The sequence below is a fragment of the Meleagris gallopavo genome, chromosome 13 (assembly GCF_905368555.1).
Source record: "Meleagris gallopavo chromosome 13, MGAL_WU_HG_1.1, whole genome shotgun sequence".
NCBI classification, from domain to species: Eukaryota; Metazoa; Chordata; class Aves; order Galliformes; family Phasianidae; genus Meleagris; species Meleagris gallopavo.
The window spans coordinates 17,910,250-17,925,596 of NC_139416.1; the positions used below are offsets into that span (position 1 = coordinate 17,910,250).

The 15,347-nt window shown below is 43.7% G+C and overlaps 1 protein-coding gene across 2 annotated transcripts in view; it reads right to left on the reverse strand.

The window, feature by feature from the left end:
- The window catches only part of GALNS (galactosamine (N-acetyl)-6-sulfatase), a 43,406-nt gene that overhangs the window by 22,822 nt on the left and 5,237 nt on the right, over window positions 1-15,347 (reverse strand). For both annotated transcript variants that reach the window (XM_085234752.1, XM_085234751.1), the window contains exons 4-10: window positions 14,452-14,554; window positions 11,500-11,643; window positions 9,779-9,845; window positions 9,478-9,605; window positions 8,310-8,449; window positions 7,047-7,150; window positions 1,062-1,198 (exon numbers count right to left, since the gene is read on the reverse strand). In XM_085234752.1, coding sequence (XP_085090878.1) covers window positions 1,062-1,198; window positions 7,047-7,150; window positions 8,310-8,449; window positions 9,478-9,605; window positions 9,779-9,845; window positions 11,500-11,643; window positions 14,452-14,554 — 823 coding nt within the window. The remainder of the gene's footprint in view (window positions 1-1,061; window positions 1,199-7,046; window positions 7,151-8,309; window positions 8,450-9,477; window positions 9,606-9,778; window positions 9,846-11,499; window positions 11,644-14,451; window positions 14,555-15,347) is intronic.

Below are 15,347 nucleotides of genomic sequence, written 5' to 3' on the forward strand. Positions count from 1 at the left end.
ATGGGAACTGTGATTGTCCCACTCAGGTTTGGGGTGGGGAAAAAAAAAAAAAGAAAAAAGAAATCAATAAGAAAAAAAAAAAAAGAGTCATCACACGACCTTGAGTAATTACTATTGCAAAATGAATGGCACTGTTGTAAGAGATGGGTTGCTGATATTTCCTTTATTTTCCCTTTGGTGTCATAAGAAAGCTCCACAAAAGTAACAGGCTGTGTTTGCAGGACTTGCAGCACCTCAGGTCAGGCAGCAGATGAGCTCTCAGGTAATGCTGCACATATACTTCTCGCTTTAACAGGCACATAAGTAACAATTTGTGGAACAAAGGCTCACATCCAACACAGAAAAGAACTCAAGTATGTTTTGCATGTGGATGTTTGCTTGCTGTCTCATTGACAAAGAATATATTTGTACTCAGGATTTCCCAGGCTGCCAAATTATCCAAATCTCAACAAAAATACCTCTCTTGACCTCCAGGCCTTCCAGTGACAGCCAAGGATGTTTGCTGTCAAAATCTGCACCCAAACAGTACTCCTGCATGCCCACAAGGATCCCAGCTCTTTAATTCAAGCATGCCTTTATAAAAGGACTTGGGAAGAGGTTGGCTTCTGGTTCACCTGCGGCAGTCCAGCCTTTAATTCCAGCTTCTCTCAAACTAGAATTATATTCTGCAACCAGCCAATATACTCCTGGATGTTTTTTCCAGTAATAAATAATGTATTTTCCCCTACCCAGGCTACAGTTCGCAGGCTTTTATCTCCCTTGTTGCCATATGCTGTTCCAAGGATCCCTGCTAACCCCCTGACATTTGCATTTGTCCCCAGACTCCATTGTACAGCAGTATGTCGTGTGTCAGGAAATCTCACCTCTGCCTGCTCCAGCAGAGGATTAATGCACAGGGTAAAGCTCTGGTACTACCTCACTTCATCGGCCAGGAGCAAAGATCCATCCGTCCAGTTTATAAAATATTTCTGTAAACTTGATTTAAAAAAAAAAAAAGGCGGCAAAGCGTGGCACCACTTCAGTTTGGAGGCAAGGATCAGAGCTCCGGGCTCATAACCAACCTGTCAATTAGCTTGCCCTGCAAGATGGCAGGTAAAAGGTCGATGCCGTCAATCTGTCTGTCACTCGGAGGCTGCAGACCCACCAGGGAGAGGCTGGTGGTGAAGAGATCCATCACGCTGCCCAGCTGACGACTGACCTGAAACATCAACAGAAACGCTTTTGCAAAAAGACCTTCAGTAAAAGCTATACAGAAGGAGGCTGGTTTCCTCCAAAGCAAAAGCACTGCTCCTGAACCTCTCTTTTAAGAGCATCTCTTTACTGTTGCAGCAAACCTCACGTTAGAATAATAAAGGAGATGATCGATACTTCCCCACTTCCATTTTCCTCTCTTTTCCCTCTCATTCCTCTCTCCATGTATCCAACTCTAAGGAGCATTTTTTTTTTTTTCCCACAGTTCAACCTCATTTAACAAATTCTGAGTCATCTGTGGATTGAAAAATCAGCACTTAAAACAAGAAAGAAAAAAAAGTCTTTGATTTGTTCCCTCCCCAGGTCATTTCTGTATTCCAGAATATCCTCAGAGTGCACAGAAAGCACAGGAATAGATGGATAACAACAAAAAGAGCCTGATGACTTCATCTGCAAACCATTTCCAACAATTCAAGAACTGTAAAGTTGTGGTATTTTTAGTATATATTTTAATAAGGGAGAAAAACATCTGGTTTTGGTTCCAAGGGAGATTCGCAAAGCATTTTTTTGTTTGTTTGTTTTTGCCATTGTTCCTTTTTTTTTTTTTTCTTCTTTAATTGGAAGCCATGCTTATCTGTCTTATTCAAGTTCTTTGCTATGAGAGCGGTGAGGTGCTGGAACAGCTGCCCAGAGAGGCTGTGGATGCCCCGTCCATCCCTGGAGGTGTTCAAGGCCAGGTTGGATGGGGTCCTGGGCAGCCTGGGCTGGGATGAAATGGGGAGGTTGGTGGCCCTGCGTGTGGTGGGGGGTTGGAGATTCCTGATCCTTGAGATCTCTTCCAACCTGGGCCGTTCTGTGATTCTAAAAACCTAAAATTCTCCTCTGATTGATCCCTTCTGAAGCTTTGCTCCCATCCTCCTTGGGTAAGCTACAGTTAGCTGCTGTGGGATGTTTAATTAGCCAGCAGAACACTACACTGAAGCAGACAGATTCAAACCAAGAGCAAGCATGCTTTGCACCAGGATGCACCAGCACAAGATGTGATGTGAAAAGAGCCCTTCTTGCCCTCTGATACAAGCTCACAGTGGTAACTTCAGAAGCACACTGTGACCAAAGCCCACGTCCCAGCTTGCTGATGTCAGTGTGAACATCACAGTGCTGTCACTGTCAAGGTCTTTGTATCTCAGAATCTTCCTTCTTGTCCCAGACAGACCCTCGGCCTGGAAGGCCATGCTAATTATCAAAAGAAGATGCCAAATGATAACATGGTAAATGAATACTTGCAAGATTTTGGTTCCCTCACTCCTGAGGAATGAAAATAAAGGGAAAATGCTATTTCTCCTGGGATACTGGGACTTTTGTTAAGAAGCTGAGCTGAAAAAAGTGAACACTTACAGGAAGAATTAGCAAGTTAAAAACACATCAAAAGAACTGAAAAAGCAACATGCAGAGGAGTGATTACAAGTTTAACATTACAATATCGCATTACTTGATTACAGCAATTTCAAACTGTAATGGCTTTCATTCATCAAAAGGTGTTGGCAGGAACACGTAATATGAATGCTGGATGTAAGAATGCTTTCTCACAACTCTTATGAAGCAAATAAGGTGCAAAGATCTCTGCTAAAGAGAAGCCCTGAGCACAGAAACCCTCGCCCAGGAAGGCAGTGCAATCAACAGGTCTTGGGGAAGGCTTGGGGCAAGCTGTGAACTCATGGCATTGGGATGCTCCCAGGACTGTCCCCTCACTGAGGCTCCTCTCTGGTCTTGTGTGTGCATACAGAAAATACTGAAATACTAAAAAAAGGCAGGTAGAAAAACAACAACCCAAAAAGCATCAGCTCGCTCCTTCCAGAGCTGGACAGATTCATGAGCCACCGATGCTGGGAAAGCTTCTCTCCCTGAGGTCAAAGGGGATTACAAGAGCTCAGCATCTCAGCAGAGATGCTCAGTCCCTTGTAGGCTCATCTGCCGGCTAATTTACCTCCAGCAAGCCTTAAGAGAGCTGTGGGGTGAGCAGAACAGCACGTGCAGAGCTCAGAGTCCAATCAAAGCAGATGTGGCACACGCCTGCTCCCTTCTCCTGCCATGCCAGGCAGGCAGAACAGAGTCCGAGGCTTTCTGTAACGAGGCCTTGCAATTCTACAGCAAATCCAAAAGTCACTTCTCTTGGTGTCACTCCATCCCCTTGCCTCAATCTTTTGATAACAAGCAGCAAGAGGCAGCTGCTGACCTGAGCCTCGTGCCTCTAATATCACCTAATTTATATATCGCATTGTGACAACCCTGTGGGGCCACCGCAGCCTCCCTGTACCCGCTCCTTATTAACCATAACCAGATGTAGATGACTCTCTTTAATCATCCAATTACGTTTCTGGTCTCAGACCACATTTTTCCATGAAGCAGAGAAAACTTCTTAAGGAAATTAAATGCCCGTGCCACAGCCACTTGGATTTATCTGTGCTCTGCAGCACCGCGCTGTAGAACGGGGGGGAAAAAAAGGTTAATATTTATATAAAACTTTGAAGTATTTTCAGAGAAAAATAAAAAAATTACCATTTTCTCCTGTCAACAGTGCTCTTTCATTCTAGTTGCCTTTCCCTTTTTTTTTTTTTAAAAAAAAAAAGAAAAGAAAAGAAAAATCCAGAGAGGGCAACAGCCCAGAGAAAATAAATAATATATAAGAAAGAGTGAGATCAGATATTGCTCGTATCAGCGAGAAACAGCCGGTATTACGCACGTAAGAACGGATTTTTCCCCCCTTCTTCCTCCCCCTTCTTTTTAATAAACTCTCAGTATACACAGAACGTCTTTAAGAAAATGAAATCCTTTTGCTGTGGGCCACGTCGCTAGAAGAAATAGTCACCAGTGCTGTTATCAGTGCTTTCAAGCTTTAACTCTGAATCAAAGGCGACAATTAATAAAGTCGCCCCCGCCAGGAATGGAAAGGAGGAAAGCTAAATATTTGAAACTGGGTGAACAAATGTCAGGGTGTTTTTAAATAAAATCCTTTTACAGTTATCACAGCGAGCAGACCTGATATCCCTGTCTAATTCAATTTCAATTTGCGCCCCATGGGAGATAGCGAAGAAAAGGTTGCAATGCTGTCTTTGGGTTGATATGTTCTTTTCTCCTTCAGGAAGCAGGCACGAGAGAGGAAAGGGAGGAGGGTGAGGGAAGAGAGGAGGAGGAGGATTCAAATACCAACAGAATATGATTTTTTTTTTTTTTTTTTTCCAGCTGGATCCTTCCAGAAGGCAGATGTGATGCGGGGAATGCTGAAATGCTGATTTGTTGTGAATTCACCTGGAAAACATCGCTGAGGAAGAAACTGCAGAAAGGCTGTTTTCCTGCGAATAAATATTCCTGATGGGGGACCTGAATTACTGAATGTTGATGCCAAGAGCAACACAGACTCCCAAGGCAGCCCTCTCCCCAAAATAACTGCGAATCAGCCAGCCGCACCAATTACCCCAGCCTCTATCGATGTCCTGTCAAGTGCCAGCAATCCTGTCACATAACTTCTTTTGCTGATGTAAAAAGGTGCTCCTTCATTTAAACAAGCTGCGCCCTTTAACAGAAACCGAACAAAACACAGATATCAATAAGATGATGAAGAGACTGCCAGAGTCCATCAGCGGGCCGAGCCTCCCAGCCAGTAGCTGGATTGCACAGGCCAGAGGCACACGGCTGCTTTTGCTGGCTGCAGCTGTGCCAGCTGAGATGGCTGCTGGCCCAATGCCTGCTCTGCAGAACCTCCGTGGCTGGAACAGAGCAATCAATCCAGCACAGGATGGAGGAGCAGGCCCTCTGGCACGCCTGGGAAGCCCTCTGCTTCAGGGCACCCGAGCCTTTGTTTCCTTCAACTCATTCAAAAGGAGAGTGCGGCGAGACACTTGGAAGCAGTCTTTCCATGTTTTACACGGACTACACAAGACTCACAGTCAAGATGATGTTGAAGCTACAGACTCTAACAGATCAAGAAGAAGCCAAAAGCATACTAGTAAACACATGTCTCTTCAACTTGCTATGTCCAAAGAGGCCATTACGAAGCAGGAACTACAGGCACTCTACATGCTTGCACAGAGTAAGCCATATTTCACAGAAGCAATGCTAACCCTCTCACCTGCTGTCAGTGCTCCTGTGGGTATCACTGCTGGAGCCTCGAAGGCAAGAATGCAAGCAGAAAAGACATGTAAGTGGCTGTCACATACTTATCGGCAGCAGCATCGTATTGGGGTTCAGCTCAAAGCAAAGCAACACATCCTGAGCACACTGTTCAGAACAGGCTTCTCAGGGTGCCCAAGTGAAGCTGTAACACCTGCAAGCACAGGCATCTGGCCGACGGCCCCAGACTGGAGCCCAGCATAAGGAGAATTTGGATTTAAGCACGTGCTTAAGTGCCAAGGATGACATCAACGGTGGTGCAGGAGGAGGTTTTGGGCACACACCTGCCCAACACACCTTCAGCACACCCTTCAGCTTGCTGAGCACGCAGCTGCTCATCGCAGTACAACGTCAGCTGGTCCACCCGCGTGTGCAGACACATTAACTCTGAAATGTCTGCTCACAGAAATTCACACAGCTTCAGCTGTAAGCTCAGGCAGGAAGCCACGCATCACACCAGGCTACAGAGACTGCTTCTGGCCACAGAAAGCTACCCTCCATACACAGTGCCACCACTGCGAGTGTGGTACCAGCACGTTACGCTCAGAAAATGAACAGGCCTCCAGATTTCTCTGCTTGTGTTCCTAATTATCATTGGAGTTACTACAACGGAAAGAATTTTTAAATTCAGTATTTACTTGTTCCCATTTATAATGCATGTTTACTTTTAGCACGTTATTCAGTTTGGACGTGGAAAACAAAACAGTCAGCTTCGGTCTCATGTTCTCCTATGCTAGCCCCAGGCTGTTGTACTTGGCTTGGAAAGACTTTATGGAAATGTTTAAATTTAAACAAAAAGACTGCTTTCATTTCAAATTAAAAAAATAATAATAAAACATCCCAAGTAGGTTTTGTGAATTCCTTAAAAATGATGAAACCAAACTACCCTTCTGCCCTCAGCTGCGGATCTAAGATATCTGATGGCATCCTCCTAAATGTAAACAGTAAATTATTGTTATCCTGACTCAATTAAGCCACTCAAAAGGAATGCAACTTCGAAAAATGTTTTATTTATGAATAGTTTGCAGTTTTAAGCTCAGTGCCCAGTTAATGAAGTATCACTTTCTTCAGGGATAAGAGATGCTCACAAAGGGGAGGGAATCTGTATTATTTACTAAGAACTCTGCCTGCAGAAGAATTGATTGCATCTTTCTTTAATGAGAACTGGGACAAGAGAGGCTGGCAGTGTCACCAGAGGATTATTCTGAAGTGATGGTATCTGAATTTGTGTACAGGCAGATAGGAGCAATATTCTGATATCAAGACCTCCCTGAGTGGAACTTTCATCACACACCAAAGCAGGAGCTGCGAGGGTCAAACCACTTGGTACTTTGAAGTGCAGAGAGCATGCACAGGCAAGACATTCGTGCTCTGAACTGGGATGTAAAAGTGTGTGTCTGTACTTCAATTTGTTCAAATATGTAACCCACTAAAATTACTGTAAAAGAGTACAAGGGCTTGAACTGTGAAGACAAAAAGGCCAGAATACATGGTGCTTCCCAGAAGTGCTGATCACAGACACAGCAGCTGCAAATGTGCAATAATGAACAGGAATGGCACTGTAGAAGCAGCCACCAGCTCCTTATTTAAACAGGTGTCAGGACTGAAATGCGAAAAGTCTGACCCAAAGCCCATTCCATTCGCTTCAGTCCACTCAAAACTGATCAGAGCTGCTGAGAGATACTCACGCCTCCTGCAGGTATATGTCCAGGCCACCACGCAATAGCTGGCTCTCTCATGCCACCTTCAAAGGTGGTTTGTTTGCCACAGAGAAAAGGACCGTTGCTTCCTCCTAGAGAAAGAAACAAAGTCACAAACCCCCCGATACCATACAACAGAGGGACATGATCAACTAGGAAACGTGTAGGCTACTTCTAAACAAATTCCCATTTCTGCATGAATCCTTCTTCAATTAATACATCCAGAGTTGATTTTGTGGTTTGTATTTGTTTTTTTTAAATCCTTTTATGATGAATTTTAGGAGCGTCATTTCAGTTCAGAGAGACACAGACAGCTAAACACTACTTGCTATCTACTGAACAAAGAATAAAAAACACAGAAAGACTTTGAGACATTTCCTTCCCTTTAGGAATGTTAACTGTTGTTTGCAACTTAAAGAATTAGGGAAGAAATAGGGATTTAAAGAAATCTAACACCTTCACAAGATAGAGTGTTCTCCTCACAACCTGTTACAGTATCAGAGCAGCATTAGATGCAGATATGAGAACAAAAGAAGTAATCATACATTCCCTGAATGTTCTCTCTCGCATATTGCAAGTGATTTGCAGGAATGCCTGCGTTTTTAACCCACCCTTGCAGCAGAGCTTACTGAAGAACAAACAGGCTGATTCCAGGTCACACAAAGTCAAACACAGTGGCTCAGCTGACATCAGAGCTCAGGATACTCCCTGCTCTGTGGTCTAATAACCACGAGACAGTTTGCCTCCAAATAGAAGAGAGTGGGTTATAAAATCAATTTGCAATGACTCTGGGAGAAACGATCATTTAAACAAAGGAAAACAAAAATAGTTTTTCTTCCTGATATTTTTGAAGAGAGTTAAAGAAGAAGGGGCTCCTGAACTCTGTAATTACTTAGATGCTCAAATAAACATCTGGTAGACAGAGAATAAAATTTTATTGTGCTTGGGCCTAAATAAATTAAAAAATACTCAACCTCTGTCAGTGCAAAGTGGAGATGCATACAGGTGACCAGCTACACTGGGTTCAGCAAAAAATCCACCCAGCCAAGGATATTTCCTCCAACAGCCCCCAGAAGGAAGAAATGTGAGCAGAATTCAGTCTAAATGTGAGCGCTATGAACTCTGAGGCTCCACCTAATTGCAAAGAGGATAAGGGAAACTCCCAGGTACAGATTTCTCCATGTCTGAGGGGGAAGAGAGATAAGCCTTGAGTTCACGACTCCAGTCCAGCTTTGTTAATTTGAGGCTCACCTTGTTTAGGAGCTGAAATGAGAGCAGCCCCATTATCAGAGGTGAAAAACACAAAAGTGTTCTCACTGATACCCAGCTTCTGAAGATGTTTTAGGATTTTTCCAACGCTATCATCAATTTCCCGCACAGCATCCCCATATCTGAAGCAAAAGTAGATGCAAAACATTAAAGACAGCAAAAGAGGAAAAGACTCACACAGTATAGTATACTGAAAAAAGCCACAATGCCACAAGTGAACGCAGTTTAAACCTGTGCTGTGAAAAGGAACACTTTGCAGCAGGTACTGTAATAAGAGTTTTATCAGTGTCACTGCAAAGCCTGTGTCTCATACCTGCCCAGAGCAGCTTCTCTTGGATATTAAGAGGCAGAATTTGCTCAGCTCTGAGCCACTCCTGGACAGAGAGTAGAACTGATAAACATTTAGCTATCAAGGTTCTCAGACACAGGCAATATCCTTTTGCCATAGTCCTAAAGGTAATACCTCCATTTTGCTTATGGATATTGGTTTGAAATTGCACCCTGAGAAGCAAGGCTCATCGTGGCTGCAGAGCTACTCTTGCCTCCTGTAAACTGTGTTTACAGCATGCTTTTCTCTACTTGCTGTTCTGATTAATAAGCCTTTAAAACAGACACTAATCATGCAAAAGCTTTCCAGAAATCATAATGCCACATACAGCACTTCATTACTCACGCAACTGGCAAAGGAGTTTAAGCTTCCCACTCCCATTTTAGTTGTGTGATCTTCATTTACTACTACAGCAAAAATATTAAAGAACAACCCAAGCAAAGTCTTCACTAACGAACACATGCTCACGTACTTCAGCACATATACTTTTGAGCAACCATCTATGTATTTGGATGTAAGTACACAGAGGGTGGTGAGGCACTGGAACAGGTTGCCCAAGGAGGCTGTGGATGCCCCATCCCTGCAGGCATTCAGGGCCAGGCTGGATGTGGCTCTGGGCAGCCTGGGCTGCTGGTTGGTGACCTGCACACAGCAGGGGGTTGGAATTGGATGATCACTGTGCTCCTTTTCAACCCAGGCCATTCTATGACTATGATACTATGATGTAATGAATGTCACCGAGGCTTAACATTTCCCCCAGCATGTGGTATTAATTTAAAAAAATGAAAAGAAAAAAAAAGAGCACACAAAAATAACACTCACCGTCCTCTCTGACTCGTGCCCAGGAAATGTTTGGAAGCATAAACAGGAGCATGAGTAGCATCGATTGCCCAGTATAAAAAGAAAGGCTGCTGGCTGGCCTGCTGCTTGCTAATGAAATCGAGAGCTTCCTGTAAACAACAATAAAAATGAATGTAACAGAATCACCCTCTGTCATCTAGGTCTCTTCAAAGAAAAAAACAACAACAACAACAACAAAAAACAAAACAAAACAGAACAAAAAAAACAAAACACAACCATAAAGTCACTGTGGGTTGAAAACCAGCACTAAAATAAACAGTACCTGCAGGTAAATCTGAGTCAAGTTGGCTTCACCCGTCTTCAGATCAATTTTGAAATCTTCATAGTATCTATAAAGAATCAGAGAGAAATAAAGGAATTAATCCAAAGGAATATACAGCACAAAAAAGCTTCCCATGCCATTAGTTACACAGCAGGTGACTGCAGGTACAATCCTCAGTTAGGTAACCAACCAACTCTGTTCAGATAATAAAAGCTGTGTCATCATATTTCTAATTATGGTAGAAAGCAGTGAAACGACCAGATTCTAACTAATGACAACTGCAAGATTTGGACAAACCTGAGCCACTGATTGCTCACTGTGAGCTATGAGGATAGGGGTAGCACACATAATAAGCTCATGGCACCACTCCTCCAGTCGAGAGCTGTTGGATGTGAGTGATATTTTTAGAAGTACCCAAAAACATCCAGTGACACAGAGCAACCCTGGAATCACTACGTGGGCTGCTCCAAACACGTTGTCCTTGACGTATCTCCAGACAGCAATTAAGCAGAGAAGGGCAGGTGGCAGTCCTCATGAGAATAGCAGCGAGTGAAAAGAGATGACACCGGGCACAAAAGCAAATAGTAGAAATGGCACAGATTGCACACTTGCACAAACAGAGAAGAGGTTACTACAAAGCAAGGCGAGGAGGAAGAAAGCAGCCTTTCAGTACTGAGTGGAAGCAGTTTCCAAGAGAAGCAGTGGAATGAAATCATCACAGGAAGCCTTCGGGCGCAACAGGATAAGCAAACATCTCTGGGAGGTGCTGCAGAGCAGCCGTGATCCACAGATGGGCTGCATGCAACCTGCAGGCTGGCCTCAGTGCTCGGGCTGTTATTAATCTCCACAATCAAGCACCTAACTTCATATTTAACGAGCTTGAATTTTAAATTTAGACAGTCAGGTAGAGCCGAGGGAGACGGGACTCCTGCAAAAGATAGTTCATGTGTTTAGAGTGAACTTCAGGTGTTTTCTGCCATGCCAAGCCTAGCACTAGTGCTGCAGAAGTAGGTCTTCTGAGATGTGAAGTTCACAGGGCTCCTGACAGTTAATCTATACCTTGCTTCTGTCTGCCTTCTGCACTTCCCCACAAGGCTTTCCCTCTCTCTGTCTTAACTCCAATGGAAATCACTATCCACAGCTGGATATTGGCCAACCTCAGATTTGCTCATGGATGTTAAGCCAGTAGCCATTTAAATCAAAGACCTGAGCACAGTCTTCCATTCAGCAAGATGGACAACAAGAAAGACCATTCCACATCTGTTTTCTTCTGTAAGTAACTGCTGCAGACAGTCACTGCAGAGCACAATAGATGAAACCAGCCTTGGGCTGGGCTCTCATCTGCTACTCTTGTGTTTCATCAACGTTTACAAATATCTTTTCTGCATCAGCATTCTGCTGAGCTGCAGAGCAAACAGGCCTTCAGCACTAAGCATCTCAGAACACGCCGAAGGAGGACATTTCTAATGCCTGACATGCTGTAAGAGTCCTCCACACAGGCTGAAGTACCTCCAAGCTACTGGCCATGCAGCCAGACCTGCAACTCTGCCTGATTCTGAAGCAGCTTCTGGTTCTGCCAACCCCTTTCCACTGGTACTGGTTTGCTGTGCTAGCTCTTGTCTTCCAACACAGAAACATCAGCATAGAGAGCAAGGAAAAGAACATTCCCAGCAACTGGGTAATGTTTTTGAAAGCAACTGGCAGGCAAGTAGCTGAATTACCTGCCAATCATTTCCCAGTCCCTATACACAGGGATATTTGGGAGTGCTCTGTTATCATAAGGTCCAAAATGGCAGTTTGGGGATCCAAACCATTCATCAAAACCATGTTTCAGGGGGTGGAACTGGGGCCTGTGACCCAGATGCCTAGGAACAAAAGAAACAGATGAGTTAAAATTCTACTGCATTGAAGCAAACTGTAGTCTCACCAGAATGGTATGCAAGAAAACAGTCTTTGCCTAAGAAGAAAAACTTCAAGCATTTTAATCAAAGGAACAACTGCAGAGCACTGTCTTGATCACAAATGGATCCATGCAGAGCTATTCCAGTGCTTACATATATCCCATTTCAGCCTACTGTCCACCCTGCTTTCCACTATTGCCTTCTATTGGTGCCTTCTCTCATGCTGTCCTGATGATCTGCGCTGATGCACTGCAGTGCCCAAAGCCACCGCAGAGACGCACATGATGTTTTGCTTAAGGATTCTGATCTAAAACAAGTCACTTTTATACCACTGGGCTATAAAAAACCCACGACAGAGCTGATGAAACGTACCGTTACATTTGCATTCCTTTTATGGAGTCTTTATTTTGCCAAAACGGTACAGAGAGACCTGAATGTAAATGAGAACAAGTTCCTGACGTGCACAAGTGAACATAAAACCTATTTAGCTACCACTGATGACAGCTGCATTCTACTACTCTGCTTGAAAACTCTCCATCCCTAACTTCAAGTTAAAGCTCCTGTCTAATCTCCTGCTTCTTGACTGCAAATTCTCCAGCTCAGAGATAAAGAACGCCCATCCTCTCCCAATCTCTGAAGGAGATCTTTGTACCTAAATGTTTATTTAATCATTCCAGCTTCTACTCACAAGTCTGCATCTGCAACCTGTCCGTTTTGTGTCATCCCTCTCTGCACATTTTCTGAACATAAGGGACATAAAATGCATTACCTGGAATAAAGTGATCCACGGTGTCATTTTGAGCTATTCCAAAATGAGTTGCAGCATAAAATAATCATCATTCCAGCTATGATAGTATCTCAGTGATGTAACTAAAACTGCAAGCCTTCAACACGAGACTCTCCCCTTTCCTCCTCTCTATAGAAGTGCTACAAAGCTACTCCTGGGGAATAACAGGTGACATGAGAAAACATTTTGCTCTACGAGAGACCCAAGAGAACTTAGAAAGGAAAAAGGAAAAGAAGAGACATGAAGGAGGCATAAAACAATCACTGAGATGCAGAAGGTGGACTGTTCTCTCCCTTTCACATCACACACACACACACACACACACACACACACACAAAAAAAAGGATATTTAATGAAATGCAACAAATTCTGAAGTGTTCATGGAAAATACTTGACTTGCAAACATCCAATTAAACTGTGGAACTCACCGTTACCCTGAGAAGCTTTAAAAGGGATGTTTAAAGAATATAAAATCTGCTGGAAAACTTCAAAACCTCTAAAAGCCCTGAAATCCTACAGGGACTACAATGAAAGTCCAACTGAACTACTGCATTACACCTTTTATTTTCCCCTCCAAACACTCTTCTACAAAGCAGGTGATGTTCACAAATGCCAGAGTGCTGCTGCACAGTATCATTCCCAATCCTCTCTGGTACAACAGTTCCTGGATCTGTAATGATAGTGCACTGCACATTGGTATTTAGTCTGCTTCGTGCTAACAGCTGCAGGTCCTTCCAGATTTGCTGTTTTCCAAATAACTGCCTGGAACCAATCTGTATCTGCGTTGTTTATTTCTTTTCCCTGGGTGTATGAATTTGCATTTATTAGCACTGAGCTGTATCTTATTGCATTCAGCCCACTGATCCGATTCCTCACGGCCACTCTGCTGTTTGGATTCGTGATAATAAATAATTCACTGTCTTTGCTTAGTTTGCTTTCTCTCCAATTCCAGCAGTACCGGTGAATCCAACTGCAAACCAATCTTGCTCTCCTCTAACTTGTTAGCAAAACTGTTAAAGAAAATGTATCCCATTACTTTTCTAAACAGCATCCCCTCCCAGCACTAATCTTGTCTGAAGTCTCTTCATTAACAATTACTCTGTTAACCAAGCAGTACTTGGCTGGGGTCTGTGTAGTTCTGAAGCTGCTATTTATACATTTATTTATTACAGCACTCTTCCAAATTGTGATCAGAGATCTCCAGGCCCTGTGGGATTCCATTAGAGCCCACAAGCACATTCAAAATTTCAATGTTACAAATGCACCATTTTCAACTCCTACACCACTGATTCCACAATACCTTTCAGGCTTTTCCTTCCCAGTTCTTCATAGACATTACAAAACATCTGCTAAGATTTTGCTGTACTCCCTTGAAAGTCAACAAAGCCAAAGCACGACATGAAGAGAGCACTGGATCAGATCCCTGGCTCTTTTAGAACACCTGGTAGTATCAGCTACCCTGGCCAAGTCCCTCCCCACCCACCCTCATCTCCTACGCTAAGTGAACAGGCTCCAGCGTGGCTCTGGTTTCAATCCACTCATCTTCAAGCATCTGTATCTCTATTTCTGTACCATACACTTCTCCCCTCCCCGGCCTCCCAAAAAAGCTTGCACAATTCAGTCTACTAAAAAAAAGAACGACTTATAGCAGGGGACAAAGATAAAAAGCACGTAGGAGCTGAAGGCAAGCTCCAACAGAACATCTTGGCACTTCTTGATGTAATTAAGTAGCGTGGTACACGGATGAAAGCACAAAGAGCTGCAGGGTTCATATACATGTACAGATGTATGTATGTACTTGTAATGCTAACACTCGATTCGGAAATTGATCACAGCAGGAGCGAAGATCCACCACAGATTTGGAAAGGCAGCCTGTTTTGAAGCTCAGATGTCTTTCTCCTCCAATTCAGGTTGTCCTGCTGCTCCTTCATGACACACATACACACACCTACAAGTCTCAAAGGAAGAGATCTTAAAAAGTTTACCATTTGCCAATGATCTTATTGGTGTAGCCAGCTTTCTTCAGCAGCTCTGGAAGCAGTATTTCAGAATCTTGAATTCCTCCTACTATATCCTGCGGTGTGTATGCTGTGCAAAACAAACACAAACCTCAGTGACTCTTACAATTATGACAGCAAACAGCTCACAGCCACCCATCATTAGAAGTATTATTACTGGATCAGAAAGAGCAGTTAGTTTGAAGTTCCAGCACTATCACTCTTTGGAAGTCTTCCCAGTGCAAGAGATGAAAGGGGCAAGTTGATTTAGCAAATAATCTCTCAAGTAAAGAGAGAACTCCTCTCCAATAAAAAAAAATAAGGGGGGCTGCCATTGCAGAAAGAAGCTGAAAGGGAAAGGAAAGGGGCAGAAGGGAGCGAGGATCAAACAGAAAACAAATGCTTCAGGTGTCCAGCAGAGTTGCCTTTACTTCTGCAAACCTGCTGTATGTCGCCTAAAATGAAGGGGTTTCTTTTCCTAAATCAAAGGATTGACAGATTGGCTCAGACCACAGGAGCTGAAGGAAATGGCATTTCCCTCTGTGGCCCTTGAGAATACAAGGTGTGACTCTGGTGCGGATGGAGGTGGAGAGCACGCTTGTTGATACTGCATGAATTGATACGTAGCTGCTGCCCGTTGGCCTCACACAGCATCTGTGACTCAGGAACCAAAATCAACCCAGAGACATCATGCATGGCTGCTCCTTCCTGGAAGCAGCACAGGCACAAAATGGCCCTTTCTGAAAGAGTTAGAAAAACCACAGCGAATGCAACGGTGAGCAGCCTGCACTTTGCTCTGGCTGTTAACACACACCCCACGTGCCTCTGTTTAACCAGACACCAATTCCACTGCCCAGAGGAAACACTTTTCAGCCAGCAGAAAC